Genomic DNA, 24166 nt, shown 5'->3' with positions numbered 1-24166 from the left:
CTGTCACCATGTAGGAAACGTCGGGGCAGGGAAGCGAACGGCACCAATGGAGCTGTTTAAACGGTTAAGTGCCTTGCTATAGGGCACAACGGTAGTAGACGGCAACAAGGATACTGATACATTCCTGACCTACCAAGAATGTGTGAACAAAATTCAACAAAATGATTTACTGTATCACTATTGTCAACATATTATTCAATATTCTAACACACACACACACACACACACACACACACACACACACACACACACACACACACACACACACACACACACACACACATACACACACACACACACACATACACACACACACACACATACACACACACACACACATACACACATATTTATTCACACAGAGCAAGAACCAGAATTTATGACAATAATTAATTAATCAGAATGAATGATATCAAGTTGGCTATAATTGCTCATAATATATGTGGTCTTTATTGTGTAAACATAACTACCATGTCCTTGCATATGTTGTTCATTAACGAATAGTGTAACAGAGTAATGAAATTGTACTCAGTCTCTGGAGTGGTTTTCAGCGAATGTAATGTGTATGACCACATCCCCGAGACACACGAGCCACCCTGGTGCTTTTACGCACTCACCGCGTGGAACATGTGCGCTCGAGGAGCTTGGCCACGCCTCTGAAATGCTTTCACATGTTGCCGCACACGTTCATAACGTTCGCACCCTAGCAAAACTCAAATCTGTGGTCTCTCGTCCATGTGGGTCTTGCTGTAGCTGCTTCACAGCACACCTGAGAAAATACCCGACAGGATTATGACGATGTCTCATTCATAAACTCTTAGTTCAATTTCATCTCAAATGCAACATGGTGCCATCCCTACATGAATGGTTTTGAGCCTAGTGTGAGCTACATGAATACGTAAAAAATATATGCCTTGCTCATTGTCATTTGGTAACGTATCTATGAATAGCCTACTGCCCATGTGTGTGTGTGCGACTACGTGTCTTTTTTTACACTGTGTTATAGCATTGTGTGTGTGTGTGTGCGCGCGCGCGTCTGTGGCAGACACATGCGCTCCCCTACACTTCGCTCTGATTTGAGCCTAAATCCCGCCTACTTTCAGTATACCTCCTCACGTGGATTAAACCATGTTGTCGCCCGCACACGTGTTTACGCACGGGATTGGCCACAGCACTGCTGTCTATGATGGGTACGTCACTGCTGACCGGGGCATCACCACTAGGCTATTACTATTCAGATAAGGAGGAGGGTCTATGCGTAATGCACATCATCATGGACGCTTTTTGTACGGACAGGGCGTATAGGTGCATTGCCAGTTACAATGTATCGACTCGAGAACTCAGCGACAACATTAACGGGTGTTTGAAATACTTTTACATTGTTATTCTGGATGAGGATGCCCTACCGAGCAGGAGGTAAAACATTTTTCTACAGGATGGTACCCTAGCTAGGACTTGAAACTTGAGGAAAACAGTTATCTACATGATTCAAAGATGCTTTGGTTGGTATCTGCCTATAGACTGAACGCTTGTAAGGTCCTAGGGCGGTGAGGTTGACAAGGCAGACGGTTTAAGGACAATGACAGAATAAATGGTAAGACAAATTATAACATTGGCTTCATAATGATTATACTTCATACTTTTGCATGCATATCTCCAAATATCAACAGTTTAATAATTTAAGGAGTTTGTTCCAATATCCCCAACTCTATAGCCTACTGTTTAAACAGGTCACGCTACCAATTTAGTGCCTTTTGTGAGGCGTAACTTGGTCCCCAAAAATAACTTTGTTCAACTTCATAAAAAAACACGTTTTCCAATTTTACGAGTTTTTAAAAAATATTTCTACTACCTGTTAAGTACCAACTAAAATAATAGGTTTGACCTCACAGTCTTGATTTCATCTAAAATCAAACATAAATCCCCTTGTGACAGGGGATTGGAAGCTTGTTGTGTGCAACAGGGAGTGGCAATTGAATGCAAGCTTCACAAAGACCATTTTATTGTTAAAACATTCTAGCATGTCTATCTATGGGTTACCGGGTTGACGTGTTATACCCGACCCCAGGGCCATGCACAGACCTTATGGGGGGCAGGTGCTGAAACTGTAAAAAGGGCACCAACAAATATATATATTTGACAACTGTGGTCACAGACTTGTTGAGCAATTATGACTTTTATTATTTAGTTACATAAAAACAATAGATGGCATCTTAATGGTTAATTAAATAAAAACATATTTAATGTAGATTGAATGACGACTTGGGGGCAATGGATTCAGAACAACAATGACCAAAACTGTACATTTTATTTTACCCAAAACAAAAGGGCACTTTAGAGACTGGAAGGGAAAGGGGCATGTGCTCTGTACAGGTAGAGCTCTATCTGCGCACGTGCCTGCTCAACCTGCTCAGTTTTCCACCACAAAACACCAGAAGATGGCAAAAAAAAAGAGTAGAATCAGCTCACCTGCTTTCACACTATGGTTTGACTATTAGTTCACTGTTTCTTTTAAAAATGAATCGTTTCACCATATTAACGAGAGTTCAGTTCACGTAACACGATTGACCTTAAAATAAGGGACACATGTAAACTAATCACCAATTACATGAAATAAATAATAATCTTCAGAATTGACTTTTTCAAAGCAGGAGCATAACTTGGGTTTTACAATGATGGTACAAAACCTGGAGAAATGTTGGGGTTAAGTGGGTCACAGTGGGACATGTCAAAATGCTGCATTTCGGGCAAGTCTGATGTATTGATTTATCCATGTGGTCTATATTAATAGGGCACTTCATTTAATATAACAGGCTTTTAAAATTCAATATTGGTGCACAACTTCTACTTAAAATATCAAAGGGATGCAAAAGGAACTCTTTTTGGTGGAACGACCCAAATACTACTTTATGAAAACTTAGTGAGGGCTTTTAGTCTTTTGCTTATATGTCTAGCTGACTAAACCCAACTCCACGATTTACGATGGAGTTGAGCGGCGACTATTGTTGGCGGACTTGACCTCTGACATCACACAAAGTGAAGTTTCTATCAAAAACGACTGATTTCAGCACTCTGATTTCAGCACTCTGATTTCAGCACCCTGATTTCAGCACTCTGATTTCAGCACTCTGATTTCAGCACCCTGATTTCAGCACTCTGATTTCAGCACCCTGATTTCAGCACTCTGATTTCAGCACCCTGATTTCAGCACTCTGATTTCAGCACCCTGATTTCAGCACCCTGATTTCAGCACTCTGATTTCAGCACCCTGATTTCAGCACTCTGATTTCAGCACCCTGATTTCAGCACTCTGATTTCTGTGTATTCTTTGGATGCTGAAATCAGTCATTTTTTGATAAAAACTTAATTTTTATGTGACGTCAGAGGTCAAGTTCGCCCATCCATCGTAAATCGCGGAGTTGAGTTTTTAACAGTTATTTAACTCGGCAAGTCAGTTAAAACTTCTTAAGGATCGGACCCTTTTTTTCAATTTTCCCCTAAAATAACTCACCCTAATCTAACTGCCTGTGGCTCAGGACCGAAAATGACACACCCTAATCCAACTGCCTGTAGTTCAGGACCCGAAGCAAGGACATTCATATTCTTGATAGCATTTGAAAGGAAACACTGAAGTTTGTGGAAATGTGAAATGAATGTAGGAGAATATAACACATTAGATCTGGTAAAAGATAATACAAAGAAGAAAAAAAATATATATATATATATATTTATTTTCCATCATCTTTGAAATGCAAGAGAAAGGCCATTATCTGACTAATGACTCTAGGCACAATTAAAATGTTGGCCACTAGATGGCAGCAGTGTATGTGCAAAGTTTTGGACTGATCCAAGGAACCATTGCATTTCTGTTTAAAATGTTGTATCAAGTCTGCCCAAATGTGCCTAATTGGTCAATATTTACATTTTCAAGTACATAACCGTGCACTCTCAAACAATAGCATGGTATGTTTTCACTGTAATAGCTACTGTAAATTGGACAGTACAGTCAGATGAACAATCATTTAAGCTTTCTGCCCATATAAGATATGTCTATGTCTTGGTACATTTTCTTGTTACTTACAACATTATGCTACTAACATTAGCGCAACCGTCCCAAGGGTGGGACACCGATCTGTAGAGATGTTTATTAAGTACAAATTCTTATTTACAATGACGGCCTACCCTGCCCAAACCCAGACGATGCTGGGCCAATTGTGCGCCGCCCTATGGGACTCCCAATCACGGGCCGGTTGTGATACAGCCTGGAGTCGAACCAGGGTCTGTAGTGACGCCTCTAGCACTGAGATGCAGTGCCTTAGACCCGCTGCGCCCACTCGGGAGTTTAATCGTTTAGATTATGATAAGGAAACAATGAGTGATCCATGGTCTTCAGACCTGACAACCAAACTAAATCGTTCTGTGTACTAGGCAATGCTTTTATATTATGAGGATGCTAAATATTCTGTGCATCGTGCACACGTGTCAATGGGGGTTGTTATTTCTATGTAGCAGCTATAGTGCCACTGCCAGCCAGCAATTACATAACACGGTTGGAGGAGGTACTTTGCACAGAGGCTGTCTAGCCACAGATGATCTTATCAAGTTACTCCTCCCTCATCCGCATGCAGGTCCTAGGGTGTTTACTCATAGGCTACGCCACGTTACAGCGGCTTATAGCAAACATGTGAGCTCTTAGTCAGCACTGCTTACTCCAATTACTCGCTATTCAAGTCATGCTGGATGTGCTTTGTGGTGATGTAGATTTGTATATCCTTTTTTTTTTATGTGGCAACAGCAAATAGCTTAGACCATTAGGAAGTAAGAAAATGGTGTCCCATGTTTCTCCCCACATTCGTGATGCATAAACTGATGGAACTGTAAGATGTTATATTTTATGTCCTTAATCAATCAACCTCTTGGGGACCATTGCTCTATCGTGTTGGTACTCCAGCATAAATATCTATTCTGATACCCTCAGGTTGAGCTTTAATAATATGTAATATCCATGCCCGAATCACAGTAGGGATATATGAAAGCATCTTTACTCTACTGAGTTATAGCTGAACCAGCCACGTAGCCGAGCATTAGTCATCAAGTTGATCAGGAGGACACCTGGTGTCATTGCGGTGTACATGTTTCTCACTGCTCTCCTCCCTGAAGGTCCGTGATGCCAAAGGAGCAGGCACATTTTGGGGAGTGGCCCGAGCGCGTACCCCAGGGCACCTCTAAGAATGCCAAGGATAAGAGTAACAGTGCCACTCTGCGGGCATCCCAGTGTGGCACTCACAGAGACCAGGAGGGTAGGAGAATGGGCATGAACGGGAGGATGTCACTGTCTGACTCGGAGAAGGACTCAGAGAAAGACTCCGGATACTCTGGTGAGTAACTCTCTACTTTTGGCCACAAGAGATATTCTCTTTTTGTCCCCCAGCAAACATTGGCACCATGTGGCCCAGGGTTGGGGTCAATTTGAATTGGCCCATAGAGATGTATAGAGATCATTACATGGAAATAACTCATATTGCATGGACACTGCCATTGAGGTCTTCCTCCATTTTAAAGTAGTCATTTGTGTGGGGATTCCTATGAGTTGGCAGCCATTAGCCAATGATCAGAGTATTGTTTTCTTTAAATTGGGTTGCCTATGGTTTGTAAATGGCTTTAAGCTATATGACCGCCATCTAGTGGCCACAAAAAAGTTATGACCCAAGATTTACTGCAGGTGGCGGTAAGTCGCCAATATTAGTTTTATAAATTTTCAAACGTCAAAAGAATACAAATATTGACTGCTTTAAAATGGAGATAGCCTCAATGGCTATCTCAATTTACAGACAACATAATGGCTCAGATATAACGTGTTCTCTACACATCTCTATGAATTGGCCCCACCCCACAGGAAGCTAAATTTGAATTGAAGGAAGTAGAATTTAATACAAAACAAACCAATTCAACTGAGACGTAAAACATGGAAGTCTCATTAATTTGACAAATCTTTCATTAAAATGATATGCCACCAATTCATGCAAAGAGTACACATACCATTTAAAATATTAGTTTGATTATAACTCAGATGTCAAACTGTATTTTCTTTGTAATGAGATGTTATATTGTTCCCTCCCATACTGCAGTGTTTGATTATTGCATTATGGGAATGGTTTTTTACTTTATTTTTTTACATTAAGGGATTTATTATAGACAACACACAACATGATCTTAACATATTTATAGACCACTGTAATTGTTTAAAATAGTTTTAGGAGAATGAGTTGTAATAATGAAATATTTCAACCTTATGCTACATGGTATTGGTAACCATACATTGTCAAAAATGTTGTTCATCTTCGTTACATTGGCCCTAATGCCTTCACTTTGTGTGAGCAGCCCATATCTGTTGAGGGTAGCCCTCACTTTGCCTGCAATAAACGCACCCTTTCGATCAACTGCCATTATTGGGCTCATTTATGTACCAATATGAATTCATGGTCTTAGCCCTACAAAAAAACAGTTTTACAACCAGGAAATGGAATCATTAAAACGTTGGGACCAGCTGGGTTTGCGTACAGCACATACTGGAGGAAAGGGAAAGAGGATACCTAATGAGTTGCACAACTGAATGCATTCAACCGAAACGTCTTCCACATTTAACCTACTGCTCTGAATCAGAGGAGTCATAATGGTATCGTAAATTCACCCAGCTACTTTAAAAGATGAATTGCACCAACTAAGTTGCTCTGGATAGGAGTGTCTGTTAAATGACTCATGTATATAGTGGCTGTCTCAACAGGATGAATCTCCTCCCTCTTTCGTTTCTCTCCCTTTATCTCTTACTCTTTCTCTATTTATTTATTCTCTCTCTCACCTCCTTCCCCAGAGACTGGTTCAGACTCGGTGCAGAATGATCTGGATGACCAGCGTAGCAGCTCCCTGAACCACCGGGCCCAAAGCAGTAGCAGCTCCCTGAACCACCGGGCCCACAGCAGTAGCAGCTCCCTGAACCACCGGGCCCACAGCAGTAGCAGCTCCCTGAACCACCGGGCCCACAGCAGTAGCAGCTCTCTGAACCACCGGGCCCACAGCAGTAGCAGCTCCCTGAACCACCGGGCCCACAGCAGTAGCAGCTCTCTGAACCACCGGGCCCACAGCAGTAGCAGCTCCCTGAACCACCGGGCCCACAGCAGTAGCAGCTCCCTGGGCCACAACATGCCCTCGTTTGAGGAGCAAAACCCCATCTACGTCATCAAGAACTTGGTGGTTAAACCGGTGAGACACTTTGGTTAGCATTGTAGATTACCATAATGTTTGGTTAGCGTTGTAGATTACCATAATGTTTGGTTAGCGTTGTAGATTACCATAATGTTTGGTTAGCGTTGTAGATTACCATAATGTTTGGTTAGCGTTGTAGATTACCATAATGTTTGGTTAGCGTTGTAGATTACCATAATGTTTGGTTAGCGTTGTAGATTACCATAATGTTTGGTTAGCGTTGTAGATGACCATAATGTTTGGTTAGCGTTGTAGATGACCATAATGTTTGGTTAGTGGTTGCATTGTCTTGAGGTTACCCTCGGGACAATAATTTGTTCATAGCATCCTTTCCTCATCCTCTTCCTGCTCCTGTTTGTTTAATGTGATCTGTGAAAGTAACCACCTCCCCATGTCTTCTCTGTCACAATACACCCCTGTTTATAACCTCCTGTTGGTATAGTCTGGACCAGAGCAACTACTGCACAGAACCCTGGCGTGGGGGGGAGGATGGGACAGTCTGTCTGGTTCCAATGCCCCCACCCAGCTCCTACTCATCCAAAAACCAGGGGTACCCTCCCCCGTCCCTTCCCACAACAATCCACAGGGACAGTCCAAGAAAGGGGGCAGTAGAAGCAACAAGAACCATAACAGCAAGAACTCGTACCTCCCCATCCTCAACTCCTACCCCCGCATTGCCCCCCACCCGAGGAAGGAAGGCTCAGAGCAGAGCAGAGAGGGTGCAGGGGATGTGAAGGAGAAGAGCATAGAGGGCCAGAGCCGGAGCAAGAGGGTGTGTACGGAGGACAAGAGAGAAGCAGTGTCCACCACCACTCATCTTCGACCACAGCAGCACCAACACCACCAGCGAGAGAGCAGAACCCAATCCTATTACAAAGTCAGCAGCAGCCGAAGCTCCTCCTCCCACCTCCCTCACCATTCCATGGGTGGCCCTGCCTCCTCCACCCAGCAGGGATCTCACTACTGCCACCAACATGCCAAACCCAGCCCCTCTCCCTCCCACTCCAACGGTATTGGCTCCCCATCCGTCATCAGCTCTCAAAAATCCTCCTCCACCACGTCCTCCTCGTCCTCCGCCGATAGCTGGGCCCCAGAGGCCACAGTAGACCTGTCCAACTGCTTGTCTGACTGCTCGTTGGTGCGTCAGCGGCGCTTCCTCAACACGGCAGAGATCCTGAGCCAGTCGGGCCTGCTGGCCATCACGCTGCGCACCAAGGAGCTGCTGCGCCAGAATGCCGCCACCGAGAAAGAGCTGGCCCAGCTCCGCCAGCACGCCCAGCTACTCTGCTTGGCGGCCCAGACCGGCCAAGAGGCCACCCAGCAAGGACCTAACGAAGGTCCCAGCCCCATGGACAAGCTGCTCCAAGCCATGTCCCAATCGGGACGCTACCCGAGCCTCGACTGGACCTACTTTAATGCCAACAGCAACAACCGTCCCGAGAAAGGAGACGAGGCTCAGAAAGACATCAGGGACAGTAATAACAACGACAAGCGTAGCCTGTCTCAGAATCCGTTGGTGGCGGCGCCCCTTGGTAACCATGACGATAGCACATCACCTCCGTCGCCACTTTTCGCCCTGTCTCCTGACCCAGAGGACTGTCCCGATGTTCTCGGCAGCTTGCTCTCCATCTCTCCATCTCCCCCTCCCCAAAGGCGGGGCCGGAGACATGGAGAGGCGCTAAGCCCCTGTGTGACCCCACCATGCCCCCGGATAGCTCCACCCACCGGGCCTATTTACTCTAGAGCTTATGGGGAGGGGCCTCCATGGGGGACATTTTGATGGAGGAGCATGTGCCACTGTAGGGGGAGAAGCTAAGGAGCGAGGGGAATGCACTGAACTGTGCAAACCTGTGAATACCCTTAACTGTACTACATCTGATGGACTCTTTTTTTGTTGTTGCTGTTGACTCTACTACCACACTTAAATAATTATCACAATATTGTTTCTTTTATTGATCTAATTAGCCAGGGTATTTCAATAATGAGAACATACAAATATGCTTCTTAGGGGACGTTGTAAACAAACATGAGGGTCCATGAATGGATTACCCAATTCAGTACATTACATTCCAGCACATCTATCATTACATGTATGGAATAGAATTATTCAACATAGAAAGGTTCTCTCGGTTGTAGTTTTCTTAAAACCCTTGGTAAAACGATAACAGCACACGAGGATACTAGGGGCTTTTCAACATAATGGGAAAATGAACACAGACCATTTCATTATCCGTTTGCTCAGGCTTTCTGATGCTCCTTGACTGCTTCAGTGGCGCTGACGGTGTGAAAGGGGACTTTGACCTCAACCGACCGTCGGGGTAGTCTCCAATGAACTCCCTCATGCCATGGTCAGTGCTACTGTGCTCTCTGGTCATTTTGAGCGTTAAAGCCATTCTCAGAATAAAGAATGGCCTGCATGTAGCCTAGTATATTGCAGCTCTGAAGTGCTTTATATATTGTGGGCCATGTTCTCTCTTTGTTCACAGTCATATTACCAGCCAGCAGTTGTTGTAGAAAGTTTGGGATGTGCATATTTTGCACGCTTCATTGAATCCAAGGACATGGGTTGGGAAGAGATTCTGGTGTAACATGAGACTAGAGTCAGATATCATGGAGACAGACACTGTACTAGAGGCTCATTGGTCATAATACCTGATCGAATTGTAGTTAGGCTATACAGTAGTCAGACTATTTTGATGTGCATGGCACTGGGATATCACTGGTTATTTCTGTATCATTTGGTATGCTCCGTTGATCCTATTTGTAAGTGTGTTACCTAAAATGCAGTCTGATTGGATTATGATTATGGTATACATGTCCGTGCCCATACATGTAATATATGTTTGTCTGCAGCTTTATGGTGGATTAAAGGAGCAATCCGCATTTCAAACAAAAGTTTTTGCCTAAAGAAGTGTAAACACTCTCAAAAGAAGAGATATAGCTATGGATGCAAGGACCGAACATCGTTGAGATCAACATTATAGTCTTAACCATGTTTTGAGGCTATAAGTGTTTTTTTAAACAATTATATTGTTTACAAACAACAGATTATAAAAAGGTTATATTTTCAGTTCAGATGGGAATCTACAGTTGAAGTTCATGAGGCATTTATACTGTGTACAAAACATTAAGAATGACTACCTTATATTGAGTTGAACTTTCATCAATTCACCTGGTCAGTCAAGTCATGGACAGAGCAGGTATGTATAATGTTTTGTACACTCAGTGTATAAGTTAGATTTGTCAAGAATCAATAGCATCATTCATTGGAAAGTCAAATGTATGTAGCAATCTCAGCTTGTACAGTTGTGAAATTTGACTGGCTCTATGAAAACACAAAACTATAGTACTTCAGTTATTGTGGATAGAATTAGAAGTGAATTTGAAGATGATATAAAATGTATGCAACTGTGTCAAACCAGGTGTAGTTCCCTCCTGCTTTAGGCTCCTGAACACGTAGACATTAACATGATGTAATAAAGAGCTCCAATTCATTCAATAAATACAAATGACTTCAAGTTAATTTATTTGGAGGTCTGTGTTGTGGTTTAATGTGGGTGATATGGTGATGTTTCCCCCATCGGTGCTTAACTATTTACATAATCAGAATTACGTAAGTGACATGGAAAAGCCACTGACTACCTCTGACAGCCACGAATAAAAGACAGGCACTATAACAAATGTAGTAATCACAGCCATGAATAAAAGACAGGGACTATAACAAATGTAGTAATCACAGCCATGAATAAAAGACAGGGACTATAACAAATGTAGTAATCACAGCCATGAATAAAAGACAGGGACTATAACAAATGTAGTAATCACAGCCATGAATAAAAGACAGGGACTATAACAAATGTAGTAATCACAGCCATGAATAAAAGACAGGGACTATAACAAATGTAGTAATCACAGCCATGAATAAAAGACAGGGACTATAACAAATGTAGTAATCACAGCCATGAATAAAAGACAGGGACTATAACAAATGTAGTAATCACAGCCATGAATAAAAGACAGGGACTATAACAAATGTAGTAATCACAGCCATGAATAAAAGACAGGGACTATAACAAATGTAGTAATCACAGCCATGAATAAAAGACAGGGACTATAACAAATGTAGTAATCACAGCCATGAATAAAAGACAGGGACTATAACAAATGTAGTAATCACAGCCATGAATAAAAGACAGGGACTATAACAAATGTAGTAATCACAGCCATGAATAAAAGACAGGCACTATAACAAATGTAGTAATCACAGCCATGAATAAAAGACAGGGACTATAACAAATGTAGTAATCACAGCCATGAATAAAAGACAGGGACTATAACAAATGTAGTAATCACAGCCATGAATAAAAGACAGGGACTATAACAAATGTAATCACAGCCATGAATAAAAGACAGGGACTATAACAAATGTAGTAATCACAGCCATGAATTAAAGTTAGTCACCAAAACAGTAATCAATAAGCTGAAACATGTGGATCCCTCTTTGGCCCTCTGGCCCAGGGGCTATTATCTACAGAACTTTAGCACGTCAGATTTGTCAACAACAAAGTGTTCCAGAACAGAACCCCCAGTCAGGGTGAAGGTGACAGCATCTCGTTTTGTGTCTGTAGTTTGTTTCTCAGGAGGACCACCCTGGATAAACTTCACATACTGTAGATAGTGAACCTGGGACTGCCCAGATATAATGCAGAGATAATAAAGAAACAGTCAGACTGACACCTGATCTTTAACTGGAGGGACACATGTTGCAAGGATAAAAACAGCCGTCTTGTTCTTAGATGTCTGAGGCATTGACCTGCTCACTGTCTTAGTCTACCTGGTTTCTCCACTGAGGCTTCTCAAGCCAGCATGAGTGTCCAGAGTACTTTCTGAGGTCATGGACTCCTCTACGTCTGGAGTATGCCTGAGGTCCTGGACGCCTCTAAGTCTAGAGTACTTTCTGAGGTCATGGACTCCTCTACGTCTGGAGTATGCCTGAGGTCCTGGACGCCTCTAAGTCTAGAGTACTTTCTGAGGTCATGGACTCCTCTACGTCTGGAGTATGCCTGAGGTCCTGGACGCCTCTAAGTCTAGAGTACTTTCTGAGGTCATGGACTCCTCTACGTCTGGAGTATGCCTGAGGTCCTGGAGAGAGAGGTCTGCAGAGAGAGGTCTGGCTAGTAACATCTGCTTGAATACAGCAGGATGCCTCTAGCAAGCCCAGAGTAACCAGTCCTCCTTTCATTTGGTTTAAACAACACGGAGTGAGGGATGTGCACAAGAGACTGAGCTTATAAAAGTAATTACTGTAAAGGGTTTTATCTCACTGCTGTGCCAAAAGTGACGAAGCCGAAATCAGCTTCAACCTCCTCCTACAGGTGGCAGAAATTATGCCCAGACCAGAGCTTGTTTTCCCAAAAGAATCGTTGCACTACAATCATCTTTCGTTCATTTCATTTCAATGGAATTAAGATTATTTTAGTACTATGATGCTTTTGGGAAATCCAGCCGAGGACAGGAGGATGTTAGCCTGAGATCAGAAATTGCAACAGATTACGCCAATTCTGTTGCAAAACACAAACGGAACAAAGTCGAGAGGGATCTATCTGAATTTGTCCCAAATACACCCGTGATTCCATACCAAACGTTGACTAAAGTTATGGAACTTTGTTCTCCAAGCGTGACGAGAAAGGCAAGTCAGATTTACACAAAATTCCTGATTAATTTAACGCTAACACGCTTGAACTATATATGGAAATGATGCACAAGTGAGTCGACGTTTCGTTGTTTCCAAGGGGAACTGTTTTTTTTTTTTCAGTCGGACCACAGTTTCCGGTCCGTCAGTGAAAATAGTCCGACTGTAATCGTTTCAGGGTTCAGTGTAAAGCTGAAGAAGTATATATACAGAAAACAATGGCTACTTAGAGAGCGTGGCTCTATGGTGCTCAAAGTACATGAACGTACTTACCCAGGACCTGCACATTCCACTGGTTTATGAAAACACGATCGCCTTATCAATTTATAACCATGAACCTCAGAATAGTACTTATTTTGTGCCTCTACGCTCTGTCTTGCATCGCAGGTAAGGAACATTCACTGATGCTAATCAACTTTTCCGGCACAATTAAATAATACAACAGATACAGCTTCACAACTGTAAATCTTTGACTCTGCAGACGATGAAGGAATGGTGAAAATTCCAGGAGGAAAGATGACGATGGGGACGGACTCAGCCGACGGCAGGGACGGAGAATCACCCACGAAAGAAGTGACAGTCGATCCATTCAGTATCGATAAATATCCCGTCACTAATTCTGACTTCAGGTAACTTACTTTGATACAGCGATGATGATACTTCCCAGTAAGCAACATTACGTTGAAAGGATGTATAAAATACGTATTTTCCAGACGTTGAAGTTGGGTTAATTTTAAGTATTGAAAAAACTGAAAATGTGTATTTTCTGGACGTTGAACATACTTTTTTTTTTCCCCCGGAAAATGAAATCAGGTTAATTTTCGGTTCTGTCTTTTTTTGGTAATTTATACTATGGCCATACTTCAACTGCACATACATTCTCAAGGAAGTAAGGATTATATCACAATGACAATGCTTTTATCCATTTAATATAGGAAGGAGGAACCAATGGAAGATTGCAACATACAATATATATTATTGCTCCCATCTGTCACATGGACTTATATTAGCTTTTTTTCCAGCTTTAAAACGGGCAGTGATGATGTTCAAAGTAGTCCAACCTACAGAATAAACCGACAGACTACTTCAACTACAATAACATTCTCAGTAATGTTCTTTATTTTCTTGTTAGGACTGTGATACTGTACATTGCTGTTGAATGCTCTGGATAAGAGTGTGCTGGATGAACTAAATGTAAAGATTCACAAGGTCGCGGGGCCTGACGGTTTACCAGGGTACTAAGAGCATGCGCAGACCAACTGGCAAGTGTCTTCACTGACATTTTCAACCTCTCCCTGACTGAGTCTGTAATACCTACTTGTTTCAAGCAGACCACCGTTGTCCCTGTGCCCAAGTAACCTGCCTAAATGATTACCGCCCCGTAGCACTCACGTCGATAGCCATGAAGTGCTTTGAAAGGCTGGTCATGGCTCACATCAAATCCAAAATCCCGGAAACCCTAGACCCACTCCAATTCGCATAATCCACAGATGGGCGCAATCTCACTGGACTTCCTGACGGGCCGCCCCCAGGTGGTAAGGGTAGGCAACAACACATCTGCCACGTTGATCCTCAACACGTGGACCCCTTAGGGGTGCGTGTTTAGTCCCCTCCTGTTCACCCACTGCGTGGCCAAGCACGATTCCAACACCATCATTAAGTTTGCTGACGACACAACAGTGGTAGGCCTGATCACCGACAACAATGAGGCAGCCTATAGGGAGGAGGTCAGAGACCTGTCAGTGTGGTGTCAGGACAACAACGTCTCTCTCAACGTGAGCAAGACAAAGGAGCTGATCGTGGACTACAGGAAAAGGAGGGCCGAACAGGCTCCCATTCACATCGACGGGCTGTAGTTGATTGGTTTGAGAGTTTCAAGTTCCTTGGTGTCCACATCACCCTCAAACTACCATGGTCATACACAGCAAGACAGTCTTGAAGAGGGCACGACAAAACCTTTTCTCCCTCAGACACTAAAAAGATTCGGTATGGGTTCCCAGAACCACAAAAAGTTCTACAGCTGCACCATTGAGAGCATCCTGACCGGTTGCACTGTTATGGCAACTGCTCGGCCTCCAACCGTAAGGCGCTACAGAGGGTAGTGCGTACTGCCCAGTACTTCACTGGGGCCAAGCTTCCTATTATCCAGTGTCACATCTGCTCCTGCAACACCCTCTAGTGCTCATCCTGTGTCTCCTTGACCTGCTGCCACTCCCCCAGTGCTCTCTCCCTGTGTTTGTGATTGTGTGGGCAGTGACAGGTGTGCTGGAGTCAGAGCAGATCCCCACCAGCTGCAACCTGTTCCATAATCAAGACCTACAAATACTCAGTCCTGCCACTTCCACATTGCCAGATCGTAATCTCTGCTCAGTCAGTCCATGTTACTAGCCGTTTGTTCCTGTTGTCCTGTTGTGCCTGTTTTCCCTTGCCTGACGCTGTTTTCCTCTCTGCTACAGTTCTACCCGCTCTGACTATGGTCCCTGTCTCCAGTCCAACTTCTTGTCAGTACTGCTACTCTGTCCTGGATTCCCCACTCTACGCTCCCTTGGATTCCCCTTTGGACCTGATTACCCTGTTCAAACAGCTCTCGCTCCAGCCTCAGCCTCCGCACCTGGTTTCCGGCAACCTGCCCGAGCTTCCCCTGGCCTGTGCACAATCTTCCCTCCGTGTTTCAACAAATACCTTGGTTACCTCATCCCAGTTTTCTCGTCTGAGTCTGCTCTTGGGTTCACCTGTTCCGCTCCACGTACCTTTATACTAGGCTTTGTCAGAGGAAGGCCCAAAAAATGGTCAAAGACTCCAGTCACCCATGTCATAGACTGTTCTCTCTGCTACCGCACGGCAAGCGGTACTGGAGAGCTAAGTCTAGGACCAAAAGGCTCCTTAACAGCTTCTATCCCAAGCCATAAGACTGCTGAACAATTAATCAAATGGCCACCGGACTATTACATTTAACCCCCCCCCCCCCTCTTTGTTTTTACACCGCTGCTACTCGCTGTTTATTATCTATACACAGTCACTTTACACCTAACTACATGTACAAATTACATAACCTGTACCGCCCACTGCACATTGACTTGATACATATATATAGGCTCATTTATTTTATTGTGTTAGTTAGAATTTTTTTTAATTACTTTAGTTTATTTAGTAAATATTTTCTTAACTATATGTCTTGAAATGCATTGTTGGTTAAGGGCTTGTAAGTAGTATTTCACAGTAAGGTCTACCTACACCTGTTGTATTCAGCGCATGTGACAAACTTTGATTTGATGTGTTGCACAAGTTTGAACAGCACAGTGAAGTATGGCACAGAGTACACTATGGTACAGTTTAATTTAGTAAAGTACAGTACGGTTTAGTTCAGTAGAGAACAGAGTAAACTTTTCTTTACTGTGCTGTACTTTACTTTTCTTGACTGTACTGTATTGTACTACACTCTTCTGTGTTCTACAGTACTATGCTGTCCAAACTTGTGAGAAATAATGTACGTCTCTGTTTGGGCCAAATCGAGGCCGGTCCGGACCAGGTCTGAACCAAACACAGACGTCTATGAATGGTTCAGATCTGGTCCGGACAAAAAAATCTATGTCCGTGGACGTTGAAATTGAGGCATGTCCGCACCAAGATGGCCAAAAGACAGTCTATGCTCGGTCCGTTTGTATGTGGGTACACTAGTTGACACTGCAAACTGAGAATATTGAAGTGGTTTATTGTCTTCATCCCAGGGAGTTTGTCAGGGCACAGAAATACAAGACTGAAGCGGAGACCTTCGGCTGGAGTTTTGTGTTCCAGGACTTTGTGTCTGAAGAGCTGAAGAGCAAAGTCACAGAGAAAATAGAGGTGTGTTGAAAGTCACTTCTGCATTTCATATCAAACATCTCTCACACTGATAGGTGAAAGGTAAGTAGTTTTTTTCAGGGGGGTTCCTTCTGAATTGTGATAATGATTAACTCTCCTTTCACCCCTGAAGTCAGCACCTTGGTGGATGCCAGTCGAGCGGGTGTTTTGGAGGCAGGTAATGAAGTAATTTTTTAAGTTTTTCCCATCCCCCCTGTACCTATATCTGGACTACCTGACTCCTCTCCATGTGTTTGTCCAGCCTGCAGGTCCTGGTTCTGGGATCCGGGAGCGTCTGGACTCCCCAGTGGTCCAGGTGAGCTGGAACGATGCCCAGGCCTTCTGCAGCTGGAGGGGGAGGAGGCTGCCCAGCGAGGAGGAGTGGGAGTGGGCTGCACGTGGGGGTCTGCAGGGTGAGTGGGGCTCGCTAAAAAAATAAAAAATAAATTCTAGTGGGATTGTCTTTATTACAATGCCGGCTGGGGTGGATCTCCACAAAGTATAAGACATATCTCACCAAATAATAAGAAGCCATGGAATTAGAATTCTAAATCTTGTTAAGTGTTAATAGCCATTCATTTATAACAGCCCTCCTCCATTCCATGTTGATAACAGAACCCCTTCTTCGCTCCAGGTAGAACGTATCCCTGGGGAAACAAATTCCAGGCCAACCGCTCCAACCTGTGGCAGGTCAGACGAATGACATCACATTCACCATCCTGAAATGAACATTCTAACGTTCTTCTCAACCCTCTCAGTAATTCTTTACAAATATATATTTGGTTTGTGTGTTCTAAAGCCAAAGTTAAAACTTACATAACCTACATCCTACACAATGTTAGGATTTGCTCAAAAATATTTTATTCACGATTTATAAAGTGTTTACAATTAGTATCCCTTGTACTGTTGACTTAAATCATCAGTAAGGTTGTATCACATATATCACATCATATGTCGTTATCAATAAAATATCACATTAAGGTGCGGTGTTCAATTTGTCTGCTGGGGGACAAGGAGACTCGCAGCTCTGCAAAAACAATTGACAACTGCAGTTTTCATTGTTAAATAAATGTTAATTATTTGGTTGTAATATCATCACCTCTTGAAGCGCAGAGTCAGAACTTCAAATGTCAGATTATTCCATGCAAAACAATTACAACAAGTAACTGCATGCTTTTCATCAGTAAAAATAAATTAATCATGTAACTTCAGATACGTGAGGGTAGCCTCACGATATCTTTCATGGTCACCATTAATTGGATATTTGAGTGATATAAAAAGTGAACTATACCTGAGAAGTATGAGTGGTTTAGGTTAATTTCCCATTATTTGTGGGCTCTGCCTATCAAGCAGAGCTGAATTAAAAGATCCCAGAAATGTTCCATGCACACAAAAAAGATGATTTCTCTCGAACTTTGTGCACGAATTTGTTTACTTCCCTGTTAGTGAGCATTTCTCCTTTGCCAAGATTTGTGTCATGCTTAGAATGTGCTCCCCCATTGTTATAAATTGAAAGTTCCATGCTTAGAATGTGCTCCCCCATTGTTATAAATTGAAAGTTCCATGCTTAGAATGTGCTCCCCCATTGTTGTAAATTGAAAGTTCCATGCTTAGAATGTGCTCCCCATTGTTATAAATTGAAAGTTCCATGCTTAGAATGTGCTCCCCCATTGTTATAAATTGAAAGTTCCATGCTTAGAATGTGCTCCCCCATTGTTATAAATTGAAAGTTCTGAAAAGTTCCATAGCAGTTAATAGTTGATGTGGTTACTAAAACAGCTGTAACTCTAGATTGGTAGTAGATATTTCTGTTCTTATTTCAGATTTGAAGAGCAGAGAAGTAGACCAAGGTGTCATATCCTCCTAAGTTGTTGTCTAAAGTGTTGGGAAAGTTGTCAAAATGGCAGTTGTTTGAGAAAATTAAGACAAAGTTGTTGATGCGATTACTAAAACAGCTATATCGTTAGATCTGCACAAGATATTTCTGTTCCAGATGTGAATAACAGAAATGTAGACAAAGATGTCATAACCTCTAACGTTTTGTCTAACTTGTTCAGAAAGTGGCCAAAATGTCAGTTGTTTATAAAAAGTTCCAGAAAATGTTGTTGATGCGGTCACTTATACGGCTGTAACGTTTGATCGGAACCAGATAATTCAGTTATTATTTCTGATTTGAATAGTAGAGAGGTAGAGGAAGATGTCATACCATCCGGCTTGTGTTTAGCAAAGTGGTCAAAGTTGCTGATTTGTTGCATTTACAGTGAATGGAAGTTGGAAGTGATGATGTCACAATGGGGAACTTTTTTCAAAAGTAAAATTAAAGTGAATGATGATGGACAAAAAGAATGACAAAAAAATGTAGTTTAAAAAGTATAAATAATAGCAAAAAGTGGTATGCAACCACACACACTATTCCAGTCTGCACATTTTTAAGTTTGAATGGCATTACTATCTTAAATGGTGTAAGAGGAGTAGCGTGCAGAATAATAATAAGAGGAAGTATGATGAAGATTTAAAGTTGGGACTTTTGCTTCACAATTCCCACCTAAATAGTTAGCCTATAACATGTATTTAACAATCCCTTGAAAACGGCACGTAGTTTGTTTTAGAGGAGCTGGAGGGTCTCCTTGCTCCTCAGCAGCCAAATCGAACACTATTGTGACGTTATACTGATTACGACCTGTTATAAATGAGACATATTATTATCCTGTTGTGTTTTGTATGTGTGTTTCAGGGCCTTTTCCCTGATGGAGACACAGCAGAGGACGGTTACCATGGTATCGCCCCTGTCACTGCTTTCCCTCCTCAGAACAGTTTTGGTAAATATCCCTTTATACAGCCTTAAACCCAGCTTAGTAATGGGAGAATCAGAGCATCACCATTTTCTTGATCCATATCCAATTCATTCAGATTTACATAGTAGTGGCCAGGAGTAGTATATAGGATTAGTGGCCAGGAGTAGTGTATAGGAGTAGTGTATAGGGAGTAGTGGCCAGGAGTAGTGGCCAGGAGTAGTGGCCAGGAGTAGTGTATAGGGAGTAGTGTATAGGAGTAGTGGCCAGGAGTAGTGGCCAGGAGTAGTGGCCAGGAGTAGTGTATAGGGAGTAGTGGCCAGGGGAGTGTATAGGAGTAGTGGCCAGGAGTAGTGTATAGGGAGTAGTGGCCAGGGGAGTGTATAGGAGTAGTGGCCAGGAGTAGTGTATAGGAGTAGTGTATTGGGAGTAGTGGATAGGAGTAGTGGCCAGGAGTGGTGTATAGGAGTAGTGTATAGGGAGTAGTGGCCAGGGGTAGTGTATAGGAGTAGTGGCCAGGGTAGTGTATAGGGAGTAGTGGCCAGGGGGAGTGTATAGGAGTAGTGGCCAGGAGGAGTGTATAGGGAGTAGTGGCCAGGGTAGTGTATAAGAGTAGTGGCCAGGAGTAGTGTATAGGAGTCGTGGCCAGGAGTAGTGTATAGGAGTCGTGGCCAGGGGTAGTGGCCAAATCAAAATCAAATAAAATTTATTTATATAGCCCTTCGTACATCAGCTGATATCTCAAAGTGCTGTACAGAAACCCAGCCTAAAACCCCAAACAGCAAGCAATGCAGGTGTAGAAACACGGTGGCTAGGAAAAACTCCCTAGAAAGGCCAAAACCTAGGAAGAAACCTAGAGAGGAACCAGGCTATGTGGGGTGGCCAGTCCTCTTCTGGCTGTGCCGGGTGGAGATTATAACAGAACATGGCCAAGATGTTCAAATGTTCATAAATGACCAGCATGGTCGAATAATAACAAGGCAGAACAGTTGAAACTGGAGCAGCAGCACAGTCAGGTGGACTGGGGACAGCAAGGAGTCATCATGTCAGGTCGTCCTGGGGCACGCTCCTTGGGCTCAGGTCCTCCAAGAGAGAGAAAGAAAGAGAGAATTAGAGAGAGCATATGTGGGGTGGCCAGTCCTCTTCTGGCTGTGCCGGGTGGAGATTATAACAGAACATGAGTAGTGTATAGGGGATAGTGGCCAGGAGTAGTGTATAGGGAGTAGTGGCCAGGGTAGTGTATAGTAGTAGGAGTAGTGTATAGGGAAGTAGTGGCCAGGGGTAGTGTATAGGGAGTAGTGGTCAGTGGTCAGGGTAGTGGCCAGGGGTAGTGTATAGGAGGAGTAGTGTATAGGGAGTAGTGGCCAGGAGTAGTGTATAGGAGTAGTGTATTGGGAGTAGTGGATAGGAGTAGTGGCCAGGAGTGGTGTATAGGAGTAGTGTATAGGGAGTAGTGGCCAGGAGTAGTGTATAGGGAGTAGTGGCCAGGGGGGAGTGTATAGGAGTAGTGGCCAGGGGTAGTGTATAGGAGTCGTGGCCAGGAGTAGTGGCCAGGGGTGGTGGCCAGGGGTAGTGTATAGGGGGTAGTGGCCAGGAGTAGTGTATAGGGAGGGAGTAGTGGCCAGGGAGTAGTGGTCAGGGGTAGTGTATAGGGGGCAGTGATCAGGGGTGGTGGCCAGGGGTAGTGTATAGGAGTAGTGGCCAGGGGTAGTGTATAGGAGTAGTGGCCAGGGGTAGTGTATAGGAGTAGTGTATAGGAGAAGTGACCAGGAGTAGTGTATAGGAGAAGTGACCAGGGGTAGTGTATAGGAGTAGTGGCCAGGGGTAGTGTATAGGAGTAGTGGCCAGGGGTAGTGTATAGGGAGTAGTGGCCAGGGGTAGTGTATAGGAGTAGTGGCCAGGGGTAGTGTATAGGGAGAAGTGGTCAGGGTCGTGGCCAGGAGTAGTGTATAGTAGCAGTGGCCAGTGGTAGTGTATAGGAGTAGTGGCCAGGGGTAGTGTATATGAGTAGTTGCCAGGAGTAGTGTATAGGAGAAGTGACCAGGGGTAGTGTATAGGGAGTAGTGGCCAGGAGTAGTGTATAGGGAGTAGTGTCCAGGGGTAGTGTATAGGGAGTAGTGGCCAGGGGTAGTGTATAGGGAGTAGTGGCCAGGGGTATTGTATAGGGAGTAGTGTATAGGGAGTAGTGGCCAGGAGTAGTGTCCAGGGGTAGTGTATAGGGAGTAGTGTCCAGGGGTAGTGTATAGGGAGTAGTGTATAGGGAGTAGTGGCCAGGGATATTGTATGGGGGTAGTGTCCAGGAGTAGTGTATAGGAGTAGTTTCCAGGGGTAGTGTATAGGAGTAGTGCCAGGAGTAGGGGGGTAGTGTATAGGAGTAGTGGCCAGGAGTAGTGTATAGGGAGTAGTGTATAGGAGTAGTGGCCAGGAGTAGTGTATAGGGAGTAGTGTATAGGGAGTAGTGGCCAGGGATATTGTATGGGGGGTAGTGTCCAGGAGTAGTGTATAGGGGGTAGTGGTCAGGGGTAGTGTATAGGAGTAGTTTCCAGGGGTAGTGTATAGGAGTAGTTGCCAGGAGTAGTGTATAGGAGTAGTTGCCAGGAGTAGTGTATAGGGGGTAGTGGTCAGGGGTAGTGTATAGGGAGTAGTGGCCAGGAGTAGTGTATAGGGAGTAGTGGCCAGGGGTAGTGTATAGGGAGTAGTGGCCAGGAGTAGTGTATAGGGAGTAGTGTATAGGGAGTAGTGGCCAGGAGTAGTGGCCAGGAGTGTATAGGGGGTAGTGGTCAGGGGTAGTGTATAGGGAAGTAGTGGCCAGGAGTAGTGTATAGGGAGTAGTGGCCAGGGGTAGTGTATAGGGAGTTGTGTATAGGGGGTAGTGTATAGGAGTAGTTGCCAGGAGTAGTGTATATGTAAGTGACAGCACAATGATCTTGCCTGGACTGCCGGTTGAAGAACAAAAGTCACGTAAGAGTGACTCCACAGACATTGGACAATGAGCCAGGGGTCCATTTATAATTGGTCATCAGTTTGTCTCTCTGTCCCCTCCCTCAGGACTATATGACATGATAGGAAATGCATGGGAGTGGACATCTACACCCTTCCCTGGAGGACGACCAATGTTCGTGCTGCGTGGTGGTTCCTGGATCGACACGGAAGATGGATCAGCCAATCACAAGGCTCGAATCACGACCAGGCAAGTGAACGTTTAGGATGCAAAGCTTACCCAGTAGGCATACGACGTGATAAAGACGTATTTTACTTGTTGAAATCTGGTCGGGACGTCTTATGCCCCCATTGCATGTAATATACTAGAAACATTCCAATTATTACATTTTTTTAGTAATTCTCTGTTAAGGGCAGGGTTTGCATGATTCAGCTTGTCAAACAGCTGGCCGAGCGCACCAAAGCGGGTTAGGGTCTTGTGGCATACTGTATCCAGTCAACACGCTGGGCTCAGGCCTAATCCGAGACTCGGCATGGACTCGGACAGAAGGGGGTTCATGCAGGCCGAGCTCTTCCCGAGTCCGTCAGAGTTATATTACCCGAGCTCCAGCTAATGGTACCCGGGTCGAGTCCACTTCAGTTTATCCGGCCCAATTAACTTTTTCAGCAGCCATTTGATGTTTCTATTCGGCAGTTGTTAAAATACCAGTTTTAAAAAATTTGGAAATGTTATATATTTCACCCCCAAGTCATGGAAAGGGAAAGGGTGATGCCTAGTCAGTTGTCCAACTGAATGCATTCAACTTAAATGTGTCTTCCGCATTTAACCCAACCCCTCTGAATCAGAGAGGTGCAGGGGGCTGCCTTAACCAATCTCCACATCATCGGCGCCCGGGGAGCAGTTGTTGGGGGGGGTTAACTGCCCTGCTCCGGGTGTCAGAACGACAGATTTTTACCTTGTCAGCTTGGGTTTTCGATCCAGTAACCTTTCGGTTTTCAATGTATAGAATGAGGGTTTGAGGATCAGTTGCTGTTACTTGACTTGGAAAGTGTGGGTGTTGAAATGGGACTGTGTTTTGATTCTGTGTTTCTACAGGATGGGGAACACTCCGGACTCGGCTTCTGATAACCTGGGCTTCAGGTGTGCTGCCAGGAAGGACAAAACGGAGCTGTAGGGACCAATAAACGAAGACGATAAAAATTATGCCACAAGGGAGAGCAAGATAGCAACCAGTTATAGGTACTATGCAGTGACCATAGCATTTAGTAAAGTCAAGACTCAGACAGTGGTGATGATGTTGATAATGTGCAGGAACATTTTTCTCCTGTGGAGACCTGGGCTCAAATCAATCTGCTTAACCTATGTGTCTTTTTCTACAAACTACTGTAATACAAGCAATAAACAAGATTTTACATCAAGATGTTGTAAAATGTACTTACTTACAACCATTTTTCACACTTTGTCATTGTGCACTAAGAATATGGGACCAAATACTAAACTTTTGACTACTTAAATACAAGTAAGTGAATTTGTCCCAATACTTTTGGTCCCCTAAAATGGGGGAACTATGAGCAAAAAGTGCTGTAATTTTCTAAATGGTTCAAACCGACATGGATGAAAATACCCTCAAGTTAAAGC

At 43.8% G+C, this 24166-nt stretch overlaps 2 protein-coding genes across 3 annotated transcripts; both read left to right on the top strand.

The window, feature by feature from the left end:
* The first annotated feature begins 1235 nt into the window (after positions 1–1235).
* On the top strand, positions 1236–10796 carry LOC118384922 (serine-rich adhesin for platelets-like). Of its 2 annotated transcripts, XM_035771630.2 has the most exons (5): positions 1238–1416; positions 1521–1594; positions 5161–5378; positions 6872–7260; positions 7706–10796. In XM_035771630.2, the coding sequence occupies exons 3-5, from the start codon at positions 5168–5170 to the stop codon at positions 9041–9043; spliced, it is 1938 nt and encodes a 645-aa protein (XP_035627523.2). In that variant the 5' UTR covers positions 1238–1416; positions 1521–1594; positions 5161–5167; the 3' UTR covers positions 9044–10796. The 2 variants fall into 2 exon arrangements, with proteins under 2 accessions (XP_035627521.2, XP_035627523.2); XM_035771628.2 differs by lacking the exon at positions 1521–1594 and having other exon boundaries at positions 1236–1416.
* Positions 10797–11673: 877 nt separating this feature from the next.
* On the top strand, positions 11674–23946 carry sumf2 (sulfatase modifying factor 2). The gene is made up of 9 exons (XM_035771631.2): positions 11674–13342; positions 13437–13584; positions 16684–16798; positions 16929–16973; positions 17058–17208; positions 17430–17485; positions 19530–19614; positions 22636–22777; positions 23624–23946. The coding sequence occupies exons 1-9, from the start codon at positions 13255–13257 to the stop codon at positions 23700–23702; spliced, it is 909 nt and encodes a 302-aa protein (XP_035627524.1). The 5' UTR covers positions 11674–13254; the 3' UTR covers positions 23703–23946.
* Positions 23947–24166: the final 220 nt, after the last annotated feature.

This window comes from Oncorhynchus keta, chromosome 6 (genome assembly GCF_023373465.1).
Source record: "Oncorhynchus keta strain PuntledgeMale-10-30-2019 chromosome 6, Oket_V2, whole genome shotgun sequence".
NCBI lineage: Eukaryota > Metazoa > Chordata > Actinopteri > Salmoniformes > Salmonidae > Oncorhynchus > Oncorhynchus keta.
This window is presented reverse-complemented; position numbering and strand designations above follow the sequence as displayed.

Excerpts from the sequence above, each read along its gene's own strand:
- LOC118384922 (XM_035771628.2), top strand. The coding sequence starts at position 1,262 with ATGCACATCATCATGGACGCTTTTTGTACGGACAGGGCGTATAGGTGC. Across the intron at positions 1,417-5,160 it reads GATGCCCTACCGAGCAGGAG|GTCCGTGATGCCAAAGGAGC; the intron begins GTAAAACATTTT and ends TCCTCCCTGAAG. Across the intron at positions 5,379-6,871 it reads GAAAGACTCCGGATACTCTG|AGACTGGTTCAGACTCGGTG; the intron begins GTGAGTAACTCT and ends CTCCTTCCCCAG.
- sumf2 (XM_035771631.2), top strand. The coding sequence starts at position 13,255 with ATGAAAACACGATCGCCTTATCAATTTATAACCATGAACCTCAGAATA. Across the intron at positions 13,343-13,436 it reads CGCTCTGTCTTGCATCGCAG|ACGATGAAGGAATGGTGAAA; the intron begins GTAAGGAACATT and ends TTGACTCTGCAG. Across the intron at positions 22,778-23,623 it reads AAGGCTCGAATCACGACCAG|GATGGGGAACACTCCGGACT; the intron begins GCAAGTGAACGT and ends GTGTTTCTACAG.